Below are 19,422 nucleotides of genomic sequence, written 5' to 3' on the forward strand. Positions count from 1 at the left end.
CTTCAGTCACTAAATTCTGACTTGAACAGGGTCAGTAACTGGTGTGTATCTAACGGTCTTAAAATAAATCCAGAAAAATCCACTTTCATAATCATTGGTTCTAATTATTCAAGGTCGTTAATTAAAAATATTAAGTTCGAGCTCAAAATAAACAACTTGCCCATTGCCAGGAATAACACTGCTAAAAATCTTGGTCTGATTTTTGACGAAATTTTTGATTGGACAGAACATGTAAAGACGCAATGTAGGAAAGCTTATGGAACACTTAGGAATCTGAATCGTTTCCGTGACTTCCTCCCTGCGGAATGCAAGCTAAGACTCATCCAAGCATTAATCTACCCATTGTTCGACTATTGTGATAATGTTTACGGTCCTCAACTCTCGCAAAAGCTCAGTAAAAAAATACAAATGGTGCAAAATGCCTGCTTCCGATACATTTTTCAAGCAAAAAGATCCGATCATATTCTTCCATTCTTAAATAATAATCAGGTTCTTACCATGGCAAACAGAAGGAAGTTGCACTATCTCTGTTTTATACGCCGCATACTGACAGAAGGTAAACCGCAGTACCTGTTTGAGAAGATGCATTCCCGTAGGGAAATCCATCAGTATGTTACCCGTAAGCGGAACAACTTCGATTTACCCCATCACTCTACCACGGCCTACAAATCCTCTTTCTCCTTTTCGGCTCCCAAAGCATGGAATGCATTGCCTGCAAATATCGCTAGTGTAAAAAACCCATTATATTTTAAAGGTAAAATAAAAGATCTGCTGTTAATGGAACAATGGCAGAGTCGGGGCACATACTGAAGGTATCAAGTCACTCACTATAAGGAATTGTATTATTGTATTATTATTACTATTGTCTTTTTTATTTCTAGTTACACTTTTTTTTTTGCAACTAATTCCTATGTATTTTTTTTCTTTCTTCATTTTTTATTTTTATTATTATTATTATTATTTTACGTTTAGCTTACTGCTCCATAAGTTTATAATCATCACATATGTATTCTCATATTGACAAGGGTTAGGTGGCAGAGCAGCCCTTGGCTGAACCTCGCCCGCTGAATAAAGAAAATTTATTATTATTATTATTATTATTATTATTAGAGGCTACAGTCACAGGACACGTGTATCTGGACATGTTGCAGAACTTCGCCATAGACCAATTTCCCCCAGGTTCGATTTTCCAGCAAGATGGAGCACCGGCCCATTATCATCGACAGGTGCGTGACTTCTTGGATGAATGTTTCCCCGATATGTGGATTGGAAGAGAAGGACCCCTTGCCTGGCCACCCAGGTCACCCGATATGACCCCTTTGGATTTTTTTTTTCTGGGGATATGTTAAGGACGTTGTTTATCAAGGAGACAGACCAAGAAATTTGCAGGAACTGAGGGGCCGCAACACAAATGCAACAGCGCTTGTGACTCCCCAAATGCTAGAGAACACTTGGCGGGAAGTTGAATACCGTTTAGATGTGTGCAGAGCCACCAAAGGTGCACATATCGAGTTGCATTGAACATCATCTGAAACTCGGTGAGTTTTGTATCAAGTAAAAGTAAAAGTTTATGTTACCAATACATTCTGTTCACTAGAAATTATCACTTATTTCTCGATCCCTCTAGCATGGACACCCTGTATAATAAATGTCGGTGGCCGCAGTGGCTGTCAGTAACACGTCTAACTACCATGCTAAAGGTCCCGGGTTCGATCCCCGGCCGGTTCAAATCCGGGAACTTTTCTAATGGAAGCACCCACCCAGCATCAAATGACATGGGTACCTGGGGGTAAAGGCAGTCAGGGGCATAATGGTGATCAAATCACCCCCACTCACGACCAGATCAAGAAAGTGTGGGGCGTTACCCCCACACCCGACATGGTGCTAAGCACAGGGGAGCACTTTACTTTTTTTTTTTTTTTTTTTTTTTGATGCCACTCACATAAAGCTCCAGCCTAGTAAATTCAATCAAAATAGATCATCTGGACCTGCAGGCCAGACATAAGGAAAATAATCGCAACCAACGCAGGAGTAGCCTTTTCTCAAGCAATTCTACCAAAGATGATTTGCCTTCATCTGAAAGCTTATCCAAAGTGTCATCTTTCAAAGGAAGATTGCCTGGTGCCCTTATCTAATACGGCCCTTACACGATCAATAATACTGACAATATCAGTATTGACAATACAGCCATAAATCCACATGCCAACCAGTCTCAATACTGCCCTACCTTACACGATCAATATTATTGACAATACTTTTGTCAATAAATTTGCACAGTACCTCTCTTTCTGCCTAACGAGCAGGGTGAATCTGTGTGTTTGTGTGGTTTTATTAGGTTATTTTTGGGTTTTGTCCTTCCAAAACATGGATAATCGTATAAAAGGGTGCATAGCCATTATTTTAGCGCTTGGAACTACTTGTCGAGTGCAACGCAAACGCTGGATGAAGGAATGGTTGAAGAAGAGAGAGGATTATTCACATCTAGTACTGTTGAAGGAAATCAGCCTCAGCGATATTGAAGATTTCAAGAACTACTTTCGAATGGAGGAAAATACCTTGAACAAACTGTTACAGATGGTTGAACCGTTTGTGAAAAGGGAGGACACAAATATGAGAGAAAGTATAACTGTTAAGGAAAGATTAGCGTTAACCCTGAGGTACTTGGCAACTGGAAGAAATTTTGAGGACCTGAAGTTTTCTGTTATCAAGTCGCCAGCAACTATCAGCGAAGCTGTAGTAGAAACGTGTGAAATGCTTATATATGTCCTAAAAGATTACATGAAGGTAAGTTTGCATAGTTTTTATGTATTTGTTCATTTTATCCATTTTATATTTTATATACAGGTATTTTAGATTTTTACCTCCCTATGTACGTACCTGCTTACGTTCACTACAAAATCGAAGGATACCAATGGATTGGCTCATTGATATTCCTCCCTATATAGGTATAGCAACGAGCCAGTACATTGGCTCCCTTCCCTTGTTAATTGAAAGTAAGCAGGTGGTACATACTAGGTACGTAGGTAGTAAAATGAAAGAAATAGGGAGATGGATTAACTACTAGAACTAGAAGTACGTATATTGACTATAGTAGACAGCACAAAGTCAACATTTACCTCAAACATTGAAATAACTATCAAACATTAAAAAACTGAAGTTAACGAACAAACTTGAGCAAAAACTTCAAAACTGCCAACACTCATCCTTTAAAGTTCTCAAAAAGTGAGGATAGTGAGAGGTCTACCGTTTGGAAGTTCATTTTGTCTGGTGGGGTCATCACAGGTGGGGGAGAAGGACTGTAGTTGAATGTCGACAATGATGAGGAACTATCATGCTGCGAATTATCTGAACTTCTTGGAGGTTCATGTTCCACATTGATTTTAACGGAGTCGCGATGAAGAGTCCCCAAGCTTGCTTCAAAAAGGATGTAATTTATTGCTTTCTCTGCAAAAGCCCTTTGTCTGGACTCTAAAGAAAGCAATTTTTCTCCCCAAGCTTTAGCAATAGCTGGAATGTTATTGTCAGGGTTCGATGAGATTTCCAAAAGTGTACATGCTTTTTGTAAAAACTCGTTTTGCTTCGAGATCGGACCTTGCATCCTTGATCTTTTATTTCGAGGAGTTTGAAGAGGTGATGGTGGGGGAAGCATTGAAGATGTTGATGCTGTGATATGAGCGTGTCCACTTCTTCCTTGACTCTGCGTACCATCCTCTTCCAGCTCAAATTCCTGGAAACAACAGGGTTATTAGATTGTTTTACAATCACGTACACCTTATCAAAGCAATGTTGTACAAGGGTCGTTCAAGGTTGACCGGGACTTTTATTTCTGCGGAGGAAATAGGTAGCAGAAGAAACACCAAACTATGTCAGTTTTTCAAAGTATTCTCCGTGCGCGCCAAGACACCGTTGCCATCGTTCTGGCAGCTCCAGAATTCCTTTGACGTAGAAAGAACTTGGTTGTTGTCGTAGCCACTGGAGGACATCGCTCCGCAGTGCTTTGTCTATCGTGAATTTCTTCCCTCCAAATGATAATCACTGGGGGCTAAATCCGGACTGTAGGGGGGATGGGGCAGAACTTCCCAGCGCATGTCGGCCAGAGTTGTTGTTGTCACATTGGCCGTGTGAGGGCGGGCATTGTCATGGAGAAGAATGACATTTCCAGACAACATCCCAGGTCTTTTCTTGCGAATGGACTTTCGTACAGCACCACTCAACAATGTGGAGTAATACTGGGCATTAATCGTGCTCCCTTTGTCCAGAAAATCCACATGGATAACGACCTTCATGTCCCAGAAGACACTTGCCATGATCTTTCCAGCGGGCGGCTGCGTTTTGCTTTTCTTGGGGGGGGGGGGGAACCTTTATGCCGCCACTCCATGCTGCATCTTTTGGTCTCTGGGGTTGAATTGTGCAACCATGTTTCATCACACGTGATGATGGATTCCAACAATTCATCACCTTCTGCTCGAAACCGATTCAGAAGCTGTTCACAGACCGTCCTGCGTGTCCACTTCTGATCGAATGTCAGCTGGCGGGGAACCCACCTTGCACAGATTTTGCGGAAGCGTAAGTGGTCGTGAATGATTGTCTCAACACTCCCGACACTGATATTCACCTCGGCAGCAATATCCCGCACTGTTACTCCCCGGTTCTCAAGAATCATTTGCTCAACACGTGCGATATTCACTGGTGTGACTGCAGTCGGGCGAATGTGTCCATGCGCTTCATTTGTCACCAGCTCCCGTCCTTCGCGAAACTGCTCACAACATTCGTACACTCTTGTCCGCGACATCGTTTGTTCACCATACTGTGCTTGCAATCGTCTGAAAATCACGGCTGGTTTCACATTCTCCTTCACGAGAAATTTGATTACACACCGCTGCTCCACAGCCACAGACACACTGCTTGCCGCCATGTTCGCTGCAACTGCTGCGCATGCGTGAAATACGTCATGCCGGGCGCTAGTTACTTGCGAAGGAATACATTATGTCACCCGCACTTTTCATCATGATCCGGCTATTCATCGATTTTTTACGTACGAAAATCCCGGTCAATCTTAAACGACCCTTGTATTTATTTATGTAATTATTGTTGTTCTGTTTGTTTGTTTCAGTTTCCCATGACTGCTGCAGAGTGGGGTGACATAGCTCATGAATTTGGAATCCGACATCAATTTTGGAATACGGTGGGCTCATTGGATGGGAAACATGTAGCTATAACGAAACCAGATAACTCAGGTTCCTTGTATTACAATAACAAGGGGTTTTTCAGTATCGTGCTTTTGGCTCTAGTTAATGTGAAGAAGGAATTTACAATATAATGGTTGATGTTGGAATGAACGGTTGAATTTCGGATGGAGGGGTGATGTTCTACTCCAAATTCGGAGATTTTTTCCAGGAAGGAAAATTGAATTTACCCGCACCTGCACCCTTGCTGAATGCAACTGATCTTTTCCCATATGTATTTGTTGCAGACGAGGCATTTGCATTACATAACAATCTATTGAAACCCTACTCTCAAAGATTACTGAATACACCTCGACAAATATTCAATGAGAGGTTGTCACGAGCTCGAGTAGTTGTAGAGAACGCATTTGGGATATCGAGTTCACGGTTTCGTGTCTTCCAGAAACCTATCAACCTACAGCCGCCGAAAGCTACAGTAGTTACCCTTGCCTGTTGTTATTTGCATAATTTCTTGCCAAAGGAAAATCAACTGTACCGCAGCTCAAATGATCGTGGTAGAGATGCGGAAAACTTGTTAGCCTTGCAAAGTACTTTACAAAGAAACAGTACCACACTTGCCAAGGCAGTCCTTGACAAATTTTGTCATTATTATAACAATGAAGGCAAATACTGAATACTTTGTTTACTGATGATTTCTTTTCAAACAGTGTTACGGTATACTACAATCATAATTTCTTGAAATACAGTACCATTAATACTTATTGCTTTGAAGTTTCTCTTAAACCTGTCATGTAGAACCTAGTGGGTATCGATGTGTTTTAAATATTTATGGAATGATATAAGTTGGTAGGTAACTAGGTATTGTTGGAAAACCAACAAACCTGCGTACAAACAACATGGATAGGGTACTAACAAAACTAAAAACAACAATCAGACAATAGTAATAAAATTTAAAACAATTGTTAATTAAAAAGTAAAAGAATCAAACTCACCTGTTCGACTGCTGGTTCCGTCGGCTGCTCCTGAACTGGCTTCTCGAACCTCTCAAGAAACGACAAAGCAAAATACACCCATGAGGAAGGTGTGTAAACTTCATCTGCGCTCCTCCCCGACCTCTTCGATGCGGCAATCTTGTTCGTAGACTGTTTATTTTCTTTTTTACATCCTCCCTCGTGTTGGTCCCCGGTTTCGTTCTCTCTAGAAAGGGTATGAGGCTGTCAAGAGCTGCATTTCTTGCTGTCTTCTTCGAATATATTGGGTTGGTCGGATTCCGCAGTTCTGGGGATAGTTCATATTGCTCGATGAAGTGGTGAAGTGCATCTTGTTCCTCCTCACGGGAACCGGATGAGCCAACAGTATCTTCATCGTTCCGAAGGTCAAAGTTGTCCGTAATGGTAGCTATTTCTTACCTTCACCGGAGTGCGACGTGACATGAACTGAGTATTGATGGAAATATTGACGCTCGCCCCTACACGGTCAATAATATTGACAATATCCCCTCCACTTTCCAGTATTGATGCCTGAAAAACAGAAAATCTGGATTTCCTTCAATACTCCATCAATATCGACCGTCAATCTACTTTTTTCAGCTTACACGGTCAATATTATTGTCAATGTGATAAGGTATTGTCAATATTATTGATCGTGTAAGGTCCGTATAATGGTCAGGGAAAGAGAAGTCACATAGTCAAGACCAATTAGATATTTTTGAATCGGAACAAGCTAAAGAGAAGCAATTGTCCCTTGCAGATGATGAGAGGGAAAACAAAATGGTAGATATTCTCAGGCAACCAGATTTAGCTGCTGTTGGCCAGTTGAGCACAGAGAAATGTGGCCTGCCTTTAGCTATTTTCACTAACAGATACTGGTGCCATCACTCTCTCTCATTGCCATATCTGGATTTGCATCAAAGTTAGAGGGTATATAATAGGTGCTACAAATGTATTAATTCAAACAGAAAATACGTCTCGCAGATGTTCTCATGAGATAGATAATGCAAAGATTGATACTCAGGACAATGATTTAAAATGGCAGTTGCATTTAAGAACAGAAGACCTTCGATTTATGTTGTGAAGCATGTGTCAGAAGAAAGACATAATGTTTTCCTTGATGGTGAAAGATTCCTCGGGTAACATTCTGTCCACAGTGCCAGAATGAAACGTTGCGAGTGGTTATAGAATGCTTAGGTACAAATTAAAAATGGAAAAAGAATAAAATACATTCTGTACATAAAACAGAAACGAGGTTTAATAACTTTCAACATGTGTACAACATGGCACCCGAGGAATCTGGAACTAACTCTATCGTAATCAACAACAGATTATTCAACACATTGGTTCTTCTTCCTCATAGCTACATGATTATACATAATATAATGTTCAATCACAACAATAGATAAAAAGTGAAACTTCAGTAGAGCTGCAGAGGAACATCGATTACTGAGGAAAGTGATACGTTTTTAGGATTGAATGATTGAAGTAATTATACGTACTGTATGTTAAAATATTTACTTATTTATTATTACTTTATTCCATAACATTGGACAAACTTCCCTCAGTGGTAGATTAATAACCATCTCTCGTGAGGTTAACAGGATGAGGAAGACAAGGGTGACTTGCAAAGTGAGTGTAGCAGAAAACTAACACCAATTTTTTTGTATCGACTGGTACGTCCAACAAAAATCGCATGCACAAACGGAGCCTAAAGTTTGTCCGATGAAATGTCATACCACAGGAAACAAAAAATTGGATGCATAAGAGCACCATGCATTATTTTTTTTGTTGGATGTTGTACTGAGGCATTTTCTCGCAATTCAACATTAGTTGGATGGCGATATCCAACAATACTTACATCAATGGAGCCTAATAATATTCACCCGATAAATTGTCGTACCACGATATCCGAAAAAAAAATTAGGTTGTATAAAAGCCCTAATTTGTTTCCATGTTCCTTCAGAATGTCCGACAAATGCCATATTACACTGTTGGACATCTGTTGGATGGGACCTTATTGGGTGCACCCCTTCCCCCACCTTGTCTGGTTGACAGCTCCACCCCCTTATTGCTTCCATACAGACAAGAAAAAATGATAATTCAATACATTTTTAAATGTGATATTTACAGGCTCAACAAATGTGCTAGTCCTGCCTGGCAGGTTCATTGCATTGCATCTACAGTTCAAAGTAACATTTGTCGATGGAGACAAAATTCCCTGACATTTCAATGCCTTTTTTTGACCTCCGAAATCCCCAGACTTTTCCCAGTTTTCCAGATCTGTCACCACCCTGATATTGCAATTTCAGATTTTATCTATTTTGGGTTCTTACGAGCTGAATTCGTCCCTAGACAATGCAACACCTGCAAGACGAGAAACAGGTTAATTCATGTTCCCTACAAATGCATGGAGATCTAGCACATTTTAATATAAGGTATGCCCAAATGAAAAGGAGACCTTTGCTGTAGCGGCATTGTATCTAATCGAAGAAGGTAAATATGATTGCCGATAGATGGCGCGGTGTTTGTCCCAGTTTGCAGATGTAGCGAACGTCTTCGCCTGCTGTTTCCTCAGTTGGCGAGAGTAGTTTTGTGTGGACGAGTGCATTATGGATTCCTCCAGATCATGCAGAGAGCTGTAATCCAATTTCTTCACGCAGAAGGCGAGCATGCTTCACAAATGTATCGCAGGCGGTACTGCAACACGTTGCTGAGGCTTAAAAAGTCCATCAAAAACAAGCGCAGAGGTAAGCTCTCGAAGGGGATAGTGCTGTTCCAAGAAGACCCTCGACCTGCTGAGAACATTTCAATGTAAAGTCCTCACACATCCTCCATACAGCCCCGATATTTCCCCATGTGACTCCCATATCTTTGGCCCCTTAAAACAATCACTGAAAGGTCAACGGTTCACCTGTGACAAGGGGAGGCAGAACACCGTGGAAAACTGGATCCGTAAGCAGTGGCGAAGCATCCTATGAGGCCGGGCCTACCCACGCCATTACTCTTTGAAAGGTGTATTTACTTATTTTGTCAAAACACATGTAATGCAATGGAAAAGTTTGGAATTTTCATTTATGAGAATTACAAAAAAATTCTAACCCTGTCCAGTATACGAACTTTCCATGGAGTGAGGCACATTTGCTGGGGGCTCTTCTCTTTACATTCCGTAGTACGGTCGTATATGCAGGAAGGCTAATCTTACGAGTACTGTACGTATGCTTATAACGTGCTCCTGAGGCCGGCCTCACGGTGTTACCCACTAGGACGAACAGAATATCAGCAACACTGCATTTCCGCCGGTTGGAAATCTGTGGTGTACCGGCATTTTTTGTAAACATTAGCCTGTGTGAGTGCAGAGATATTTCTATTTCATTGTACATTCTCCATATTTTGTACGAAACTTAGGTTTTCCTTCCTTCCATCGACAAGTGTAAGTGAAATTGAAAATTACGGAGTAGTGTAGTTCTGACTTCGTTTTCTGGTCAGAGTGCTGATGGTCTTGTCGATTCACCCAACACCGTAGCGTAAACAGAAAGTCTAAAGAACTTATATGTGTAAAGTAAGTCTTCATACCAAATAATGTAAATTAAAATGCTAGCCTGGCCTTATATTTACAAAGTAGTTTTACTTTCACTGGAAATAGAATAATTCATTTTTATTGTGAACGGGGATTCCCTCGTTCGTTCCCTCTCTGTGAAAACTTGCCTCCTGCTCAGGACGCTACAAGGGAGCGTAACTCGGAGCACGAGGTTCGTGGCGGTAGAGCTTTGTTTGTGATTCGTGTGTTGTGCAGCAATCAGATTTACGCAAGAAGTGCCGGACTGAAATGCAAGAACAATCGAGTTCTTAATTCAGTGAAGATGTAATCATCGGTAAGGTAGGACCCACTTTTGGTCTTTCATGTTTCCTTCTTATAACAATCATTTCTAAAATGTTTTTAACTATATTTTTCTTTGCAAGTAGCAGTGGCAAGTGACAGCAAAATATTTAAAAAAATTCAAAGTTGTTGAAACGTTATTTAATGCGTTAACACTGTCGTTGAATAAATATTACAAGCAGACATTTTTTTATGCAGCCGACACAAGCGAAGAGGTAGGCAGTTTCGTTTACCCTGAAGGGATAACAAGAGAAGAGGGCGGTCAATGAGAGTACAAGGGAAGACTTTTTTTGGGTTTAGGACAAAGAGTTTTGTGTTATGGGGTTATTGCGCGGGCCATGTCTGTTTCAGGTCTGGCGGAACAGGCCAGTGTTGTCACATTGGATTGGCAGAAAAGAGCTGAATTGCACCTAAAAATTGGGATTCTATTCTCTCAAGCAACTACATTTATTATAACCTATTTATATGTTATATAGTAACCTGTCGTGTTGCCGGGTCCCAAACAAAGATCCTATGTTCTATTATCACGTAAAGGTGTCTACTAACACAAGGGGTAGAACAAACTAGGATGCGAAGTATACACACTGAATGAGGGAGGTCACCTTTACTCATGTTATTTCTTGAAAGCCGCATGGTGGTCATCCTAACACGTTATGAAGCCAGGTGACCTAATTGTGGTCATGTCAATGTTCCTGTTCATCTTTAATTCATTCTCCATACATTCTCATCGTCACGATTTGCATAGAGCAGAACAAATGAGACGGAAATATTCAAAATTTAAATTATGTTTTCTTGCACATACAGGTGTTAGAAATTCATTTATCTAGAAAGCCAAGACTGGAATTAACTACAATCATTCCTTTAGTTAGATAACAGATAACAATGGTGTTTTCCTCGGTGCGAGGAAGTCTTGCTAAAAAAAAACTAAGTTGGCAGCAGTAGAACGTACCAAACTGACAGTCGCTGAAAGTGCGGAATTCTGTCGTCTGCTCACGGCACAAATGTCAGACTGACCCGAAAATTATGGGGGGGGGGGGGGTTCTAGCCCTTTTCACCTCAATTGCAAAATAAATTTAGAATAAAAGTGATGAAGAATTGACAACAGGGCTCGAGAACGTCACTCCACTGGCAAGTAAAGAAGCAGCCTGGAGAGACATTGAACCACTCTCCATGACATAGCCCCCTCCCTTTCTTTTTACATATTTAAGCAACTAATGGAAATTATCACACTTTTGTGCCTACCCTGCTAGGAAATCTACGCTTCGCCACTGTCCGTAAGCAACCCAGGAGTTTCTACACTGAAGCCATCCACTCCCTTCTACGTGCTGGGACCAGTGCATCAATATCAATGGCAATTATGTGTAGGTATCATGTAACACATTAATTGTAATTCACTTATTATGTAATGCAAATATTCTGTAATACTCTTTAGATACAACCGTAGTCTCCTTTTCATTTGGGCATACCTTATAATTACATGCCCTAAGTAATCAGGACATTTCTTTAGGTTCTTTTCTTGATCATAACCATCTTCAATCAGTTGAATACGCAAGAGTTTATGCGAACAACCAAGTAATCTCAATGTAGTTTTGCAATAAGATCTCAACAAATGTTCCCTAGCATCTGCTTGTAGGTGGCAAATCTTCAGTGTCTGTCTGTATTGTTCCCCTGGCAATACCACCACAATATGAGTCCATCTAAATATTTGCAAAAGGATCATCCTCTGCAGGTTTAAGAGTTTTTTCTCTGTCTCCTCTCAGACAGATGAAACTCCAAAGTTCTCCAAATATAAATTAGATGCTGTATAATCATCAAAGAGATTAAGTGCTTTGCGCACATTTGTCACCATCATATAGAAATCTTTTCCACTCCCGAGCACACATCCAGGCAAATAAGTCATGCAGTGCAACGCCTATTTTCGTTTCCTGGTATAGTGACATACAGTGAAGCGGATCATATATTATCTACAGGCCAGTCACAGTTAGCTCAATTGCACAAAGTGGATTTCAGACAAAACTTTTTGTATTATGTTTCATCTATTGTTAGCATCGCTCATATGTATATGTATATCTGTGTGTGTAAGCTAGAGAGGAGAGAATATCTATGTTATGATCACTTTCACAAAACGTGTAATTTTTGCACCTTAAAAGCAAACGTTATAACAACTTTGTCAGTATATTTTAAACTCGGTATCGGCACAATAGGTAACTATGGTGCTATGTTGAAAAGGAAATTTAAATTTACATATACTGATGAACAGTGTTTATGTTCATACAATAATAAATATTTTTATAATTATTACATTGATAAAATAACTAGAAATAACAAATGTTATAAGAGCATCACATTATGCAATTGTTTACAAGAACATTTATAACATATAAATGTTATTTATATGTAGAAAACATTTCTTTATTATCTCCTTGTGAGACAGAGCAAGTCCTTCACTAAATATTTGAGTATGCCTCAGTTCTACATCTGAGCACACTCAACATGTCAAATTCCTCAATCAGGTCCACAAGATGGCTTCCTTCAATTTTCAAAACTTCACATTTGGCTTATTCACATCCAAAATGCAGAAAATATTTCACTCACTTAGTCTTATTTCTCATAAGATTCTCATTTTAGATAATGCAATATTCATTTACTAGCTAGTTAATGCAGATGCCATCAGATAATAATTTCCTGCTCTCAATTATTAAACTAGGCACTTTACACCAGTTCCAAATCTTTCCTTTTCGTTATACAGATTATTCTATTCCATTATAAAACCATTTTCAAGCTTCTGTTATCAACAAAATGTCTCTTTATAGTTTAAAGAAACTATTAAAGATTAACTTGTAAAGTATAATCTTTCAAAATATCCAGATTTTTACAAATATCAATCCTTCACCAATAGCCACATTTTTACTTATCTTCCATCCATCTTGAGATTTTTTTTAAAGTCACAGACAACTAGTCTTAGAGCAACTAGTTCAAGCCAGATTTTTTAGTATGAGTTATCTTCAATTGTTTTTGTTTTATATTTTTGTCCATAACTGCTTAACACCTTGAATGTTTGTGTTGTAAATGTACATATTTGCTCTGTTACAGCTATTTTACTATGTATATCACAATATACTTATCTAATGATTACAATTACCATTTTATGAATGTTGATATAAAATACCAAGTATGACATCATATAAGACATTGAACAATTTTAAAGAGTTGACCTTTGTATATAAACCTTGATGTCAATGCAAATGTACATAATTTCAATAAATTTAATTATAAATTTGAATGTAACTTATCTTGCTTGCCTGAAATAACACATATGATTGAAGATATTTGTTTTTTCATATTCTCAGTCAAAAATAACTGTTATGAATATGAATTCAGAATATTGCACAATTTGATAATTTTGTCATGATATACAAATTGGCTTTTTTAAACATCATATTTAATGAAATTAGTTTAAATAGTAATTTCAGACACTTAATTGCATTATATGAATAAAATTTTGAGCAATCATATGACTAAATTATTATAGATATAGCACAAATGTGGAACTTTGGACTTAGCCTAACCATTTTCAAATGTAGTTATGACAATGTATTATTTTTATTGTCATATTGGCGCTCAACAAGGGATGAACCCACAACAGATCTGAGTCCTACTGAGACATTTAACATATAATAATTAATATAATGCCTCTATATTTACAATCTGTTTACATGTTCAGCATTATAATCAATTGAGTGTGACTGAATATTTGTTTTCCAACAATACAACAAGAACTTGTTCATCATGAACCAATACAGTGCAACTACTCATAATGAACATTTAGTACATAATAATATTGAAAAACAAAAAACATCAAGTTCGACATACCAACAATTATTATCCAGTAAAGTAACCATTTTTACATAAACAATGTACCTACATAATATTATTATTTATTATCAAACAATGAAGCACCATTCAGAACTTCATTCTCAACCTGGGAGCATAATTTCTATATTAATTTTTATTTAGCCAAAAAATATATTAATAATAATTTTCTACATGTAGAGTAAGTTACCTCTGATCTAAATTTCCCTAAATTTCCCATTAGGAATTGATCCATTCATCTGGCAACATCAGCTAACAAGACAAAAATGTAAGTCCCTGCATCGAAAAGCAAACATCCTCAGATTTACGGAGTGCTGAATATAAGATTTTTTACATCACAAATGAATTCATGCAAGAAATGTATAAATTATGATGTGCGCACAAAAATTATAAATCATAAATAATTGTTGTTCCTGAACTCGCAGCGTCACGGCTCGAACTTACTATTCAGCCCTTTGTGAACACATTTTGGAGCCATAATGCATTCTAGCATTTTTAAAGGAAACAACTACTTGACTGAAGCTTGGATCAACACGTGAATCACTTTGCTCTTTGTCAAGTTCATTCCTATTTGAGCCTACGATTCAATTCTTGGAATCTTTGTGCTCTAGTAAATATTTTTCAAGCCAAAGCTAAATCTTAGCATTCAAAATTATTATGCACATGCCATCACATTATATTATACATTTTTTGTACTCCAAAATACACATAACAAAGAATATTTGTTACATTAAATTTTTTCACCGTTCAACACAACTAAGGATCAAGAAATATGATTGAAGACCAATGTCGGATCATGAAGATCAACTTAAGGCAAACTCTACAGAAGAAGACTTCATATCTGAACTAATGTTTCTGACTCAAGAAAAGAAGCACGAAAAAGAGAAAATTTTTACATTGACAGCCGACAAAAGAAAAATTCTGCACAAAGTACTGTGACTCACAGTACCACCTTTAACCAACATCCTAAGAAGAAGAACTCAACCAACCAACCCTCATGGGTATGGTTGTGAAATGAAGCAGTATCTTTTTTCCTTCAAACCAACAAAATAAACAACAAGTTAGCATAAGCAATTTCATAATGCCAAAATTAATATACGAAGACTGAAAAAATAAAGAACTGAGGTCTTATATACCACCCTTGACACTCAGTCAATAAGAAACTCCCAACCAACCAACCCTTTTGGGTATGGTTGTGGAATGAAGGAGTATCTTTTGTCCTTCAAACCAACAAAATAAACAATGTGTTAGCATTAGCAATTTCATAATGCCAAAATTAATATACGAAGAATGAAAAAATAAAGAACTGAGGTCTTATATACCACCCTTGACACTCAGTCAATAAGAAACTCCCAACCAACCAACCCTTAGAGTTACTTCACTCTGTGGATGGTAAGTATAGATTAAATTATCCTTTAACAATATTTCAGGATGTATGGCAAATCAATCTTTGTTAAAATTAAAAAGATTTGAAAGTCAGATGGGTATACAATCATAATAAGTTGTCAGCTTACATGTGGTCAAATGTTATCATGTGTGCCCAAATTACCGCACCTTTATTGTTAACAGTGTATTCCAACAGAAGAATCAGGCTGCTGAACAAAGTGAATAAATATGCATGAACCCCTTTATTAATATTCCCTTACTTTACCTAGACAACAGGTTACCATCGGGTGTGAGTATTCTAACTACTCCCCCTACCATCACCTTGTAATCTGAGATAAAGGATATTAAATTCCAAATTATTATATTGAACCTCTTAAAGCTTGATGCTCCGAGACATTTCTGTGTTGGGATGAAACCTGTCTTCGGTTACTTCAACATCCACTTCAAACACTTCCATGTCACCATGTTTATCCTTCACATGATATCGGAAGCATGTGAACCTGTCCTTAGGCCACAATGTTATACTTTATGTTCAGACAGAACAAAGTAAAGTGTAATTATTTTCTTTAAACAAAGAATCTTTGATAATATTTTTCAATTTTAGGGTTTGCATATGTGATTTATTTATTTCAGCATTGAAACAGAACTATTTTCATGACTCAACATGTCAAGCTATGTAACCACTGACCTTACTCCATCGACAATACCCAAATTAAAACATGTACTGATACTGTCATAGTGAAAGTATTCAAGATAACTCTTCGTATCAGATGTTACATGTACACAATATAGTTATTTTGCTAAACTGTATGTTTCAAATTCACATACTAATAAAACTATGTTATGTTTCATAACATACTTTTTCCAAATATATGCAACCACATAAGAATGTTACAACACTCATAGCTCATATTACTGTAATTCCGAACTTAATCACAAATGATAAGCACTATAAGTATGTAACAATCTTTACCCATCAAGTAATTTTCAGTCACATATCTGATAAAATATAGTAAGACATGTCTGCACACTGCAACAATGCCTTTGAAAAGATACATTACAGGTAAGTAATCAAATGATTAAAATGTGAGTCCACGACATTACAAATTTGAAGTTAACATTAACGTCATGACACCATCGTGACATCTTCTGCGTACATGAGTACGATGCATGATCAAGCATGCTATCACAGTCAAAGTACAAATATGTGAGGAGTAAGCATGGAATGCTTCTAGACTAAATTTTCTACTCCATAATTTCAAACATCGCTGCCTGAATGTTCTTTTACGAACATGTTTAGGATGGGTTGTTACTTTCCTCCTTGCACCTGGGCAATTGGTGAAAACAGTCTTATTAATTTCTTTCAATTTAAATTTGATGCCTTTCCTTATTCTATCCTTCCACTGGACATTTGGAACACTTTGGGGAAACACCCCTTCACCTTGGTCTAGAATACCGTGAAACTTCTTGTCCAAAATCATTTGTGAAAGTTTCTTCTCTACTTGGTTTACAGGTAGCTTAAAGCATTTTGAAACATAATCCACCAGAACACGAGAATAAGGTTCGATGATTTGACAAAGGTTTTGTTCTAACACTGTGTCATAAAGGCTGTCTAAATGTGCTCGAACAATTGGATCATTTTCCAGTTCTTCTTTAAACTTATCCACAACCTCCTGAAAGTCTACCAGAGATCTCTTAAGACTTGCTTGAGCAACACACTTCATAGCTTCAATTGCACTTCCGGCATACTTCAGATCCAGTTTCCCGCTTATGATCTGCTGCACATCTTCTGGTGTGTTCAACATTATTTTAGACAGCAGCATGTACTTCAATGCAGTCAAAGCCTTTGAGCTTTCCACACTATCATAGCCTTCAAATGCTTCATAGAAGTAAGAGTATGCTGTTTTGAAGTCTATCTCATCAGCAGCATGAAGAATGCCTGACTGCATATCAAGCGATGCTTGTAGTTTTGGAGGGCAATATATTGAATTAGCTGTAGTCCGAGCTGAGGTAAGTGCTGCACGTGCTTTTGAAAGATTACTCAAGGCATGGTAAGTTTTACTTTCTAGAAGTTGAACCTCTAGCAATAACATTTTGTCATCAAACTTATTCAGTTCTCTTAATAAGGTCGATCCTAGGTGAAGAGCTTCAGTAAACATGCCAGTGTCAAAATACAAAGCTATTAGGCAGGCTTCCAAATACTGCCCGAGGATAGTATTTTTATATTGTTTTTTACACTCAATGCATTCCTTGCACAACTGAACTTTACTGCCAATGTTGGCTTCCAGATCCAAGAACATGTCAACCAGAGCACGAACCAATTTTGCTGCCTTCGCCTTACTAATGGTGCAGAGGAAGGGTCTCGTCTGCTTAATAAGTTCAGACAGTTCTTTTGCTTTGCCATCTTTCTTGTAAGTCTCTCCTAGTTTCAAGATACTTTGTTCTTTGACACCAATTGCATCTTCTTCACTTTCATCTCCCTGTTCTTGCAGAAGCCTGGACATATCATATATTTCCTCTAACTTATCTGAGGTTGACATTAACTGGGCTCTTTCCACACATATAGCCGCCATTTTTGTCTTTTCGCCCACCTCGAGTTCATCTTTGATCTCTTCTCTAAGCTCTGTACAAGTAGCTTCGATTTCATCTCTGAACACTCTGACTTCTGAGATACTAGTTTTAATAATATCATTCAGCTCTGTCAATTGAGCATCAGTCTTTTCCTGATTAGCTTTGAGATCCTCCTGATTAGCTTTGAGCTCTGTTTGGCCATCCTTGATAGCACTGAGAGCAGCCATAACATCTGCCAAGCAGAAATCACCCTTTGGATCTGACATATTTAAAGGTAAAAACACCTAACCTCAGAAACCAGAACAAGAAGCAAAACAATACAAAGATTATTATAAGCTTGAACCTTTTCAACTAATCACCTGACGTCTCATAATCTTAAATATATAACAACTTTGTCAGTATATTTTAAACTCGGTATCGGCACAATAGGTAACTATGGTGCTATGTTGAAAAGGAAATTTAAATTTACATATACTGATGAACAGTGTTTATGTTCATACAATAATAAATATTTTTATAATTATTACATTGATAAAATAACTAGAAATAACAAATGTTATAAGAGCATCACATTATGCAATTGTTTACAAGAACATTTATAACATATAAATGTTATTTATATGTAGAAAACATTTCTTTATTATCTCCTTGTGAGACAGAGCAAGTCCTTCACTAAATATTTGAGTATGCCTCAGTTCTACATCTGAGCACACTCAACATGTCAAATTCCTCAATCAGGTCCACAAGATGGCTTCCTTCAATTTTCAAAACTTCACATTTGGCTTATTCACATCCAAAATGCAGAAAATATTTCACTCACTTAGTCTTATTTCTCATAAGATTCTCATTTTAGATAATGCAATATTCATTTACTAGCTAGTTAATGCAGATGCCATCAGATAATAATTTCCTGCTCTCAATTATTAAACTAGGCACTTTACACCAGTTCCAAATCTTTCCTTTTCGTTATACAGATTATTCTATTCCATTATAAAACCATTTTCAAGCTTCTGTTATCAACAAAATGTCTCTTTATAGTTTAAAGAAACTATTAAAGATTAACTTGTAAAGTATAATCTTTCAAAATATCCAGATTTTTACAAATATCAATCCTTCACCAATAGCCACATTTTTACTTATCTTCCATCCATCTTGAGATTTTTTTTAAAGTCACAGACAACTAGTCTTAGAGCAACTAGTTCAAGCCAGATTTTTTAGTATGAGTTATCTTCAATGGTTTTTGTTTTATATTTTTGTCCATAACTGCTTAACACCTTGAATGTTTGTGTTGTAAATGTACATATTTGCTCTGTTACAGCTATTTTACTATGTATATCACAATATACTTATCTAATGATTACAATTACCATTTTATGAATGTTGATATAAAATACCAAGTATGACATCATATAAGACATTGAACAATTTTAAAGAGTTGACCTTTGTATATAAACCTTGATGTCAATGCAAATGTACATAATTTCAATAAATTTAATTATAAATTTGAATGTAACTTATCTTGCTTGCCTGAAATAAC

At 37.5% G+C, this 19,422-nt stretch overlaps 1 protein-coding gene and 1 pseudogene across 1 annotated transcript; one reads left to right on the forward strand and one right to left on the reverse strand.

The window, feature by feature from the left end:
* The first annotated feature begins 2,364 nt into the window (after window positions 1–2,364).
* On the forward strand, window positions 2,365–5,320 carry LOC146003415 (uncharacterized). The gene is made up of 2 exons (XM_083141699.1): window positions 2,365–2,784; window positions 5,114–5,320. Exons 1-2 carry the CDS (start codon window positions 2,365–2,367, stop codon window positions 5,318–5,320), a joined length of 627 nt encoding a protein of 208 aa, XP_082997825.1.
* An 11,094-nt stretch (window positions 5,321–16,414) lies between these two features.
* LOC146003416 (26S proteasome non-ATPase regulatory subunit 11 pseudogene) lies at window positions 16,415–18,162 on the reverse strand (annotated as a pseudogene).
* Between the last annotated feature and the right edge of the window lie 1,260 nt (window positions 18,163–19,422).

The sequence above is a fragment of the Lepisma saccharinum genome, chromosome 20, assembly GCF_977018435.1.
Source record: "Lepisma saccharinum chromosome 20, izLepSacc3.1, whole genome shotgun sequence".
NCBI classification, from domain to species: domain Eukaryota; kingdom Metazoa; phylum Arthropoda; class Insecta; order Zygentoma; family Lepismatidae; genus Lepisma; species Lepisma saccharinum.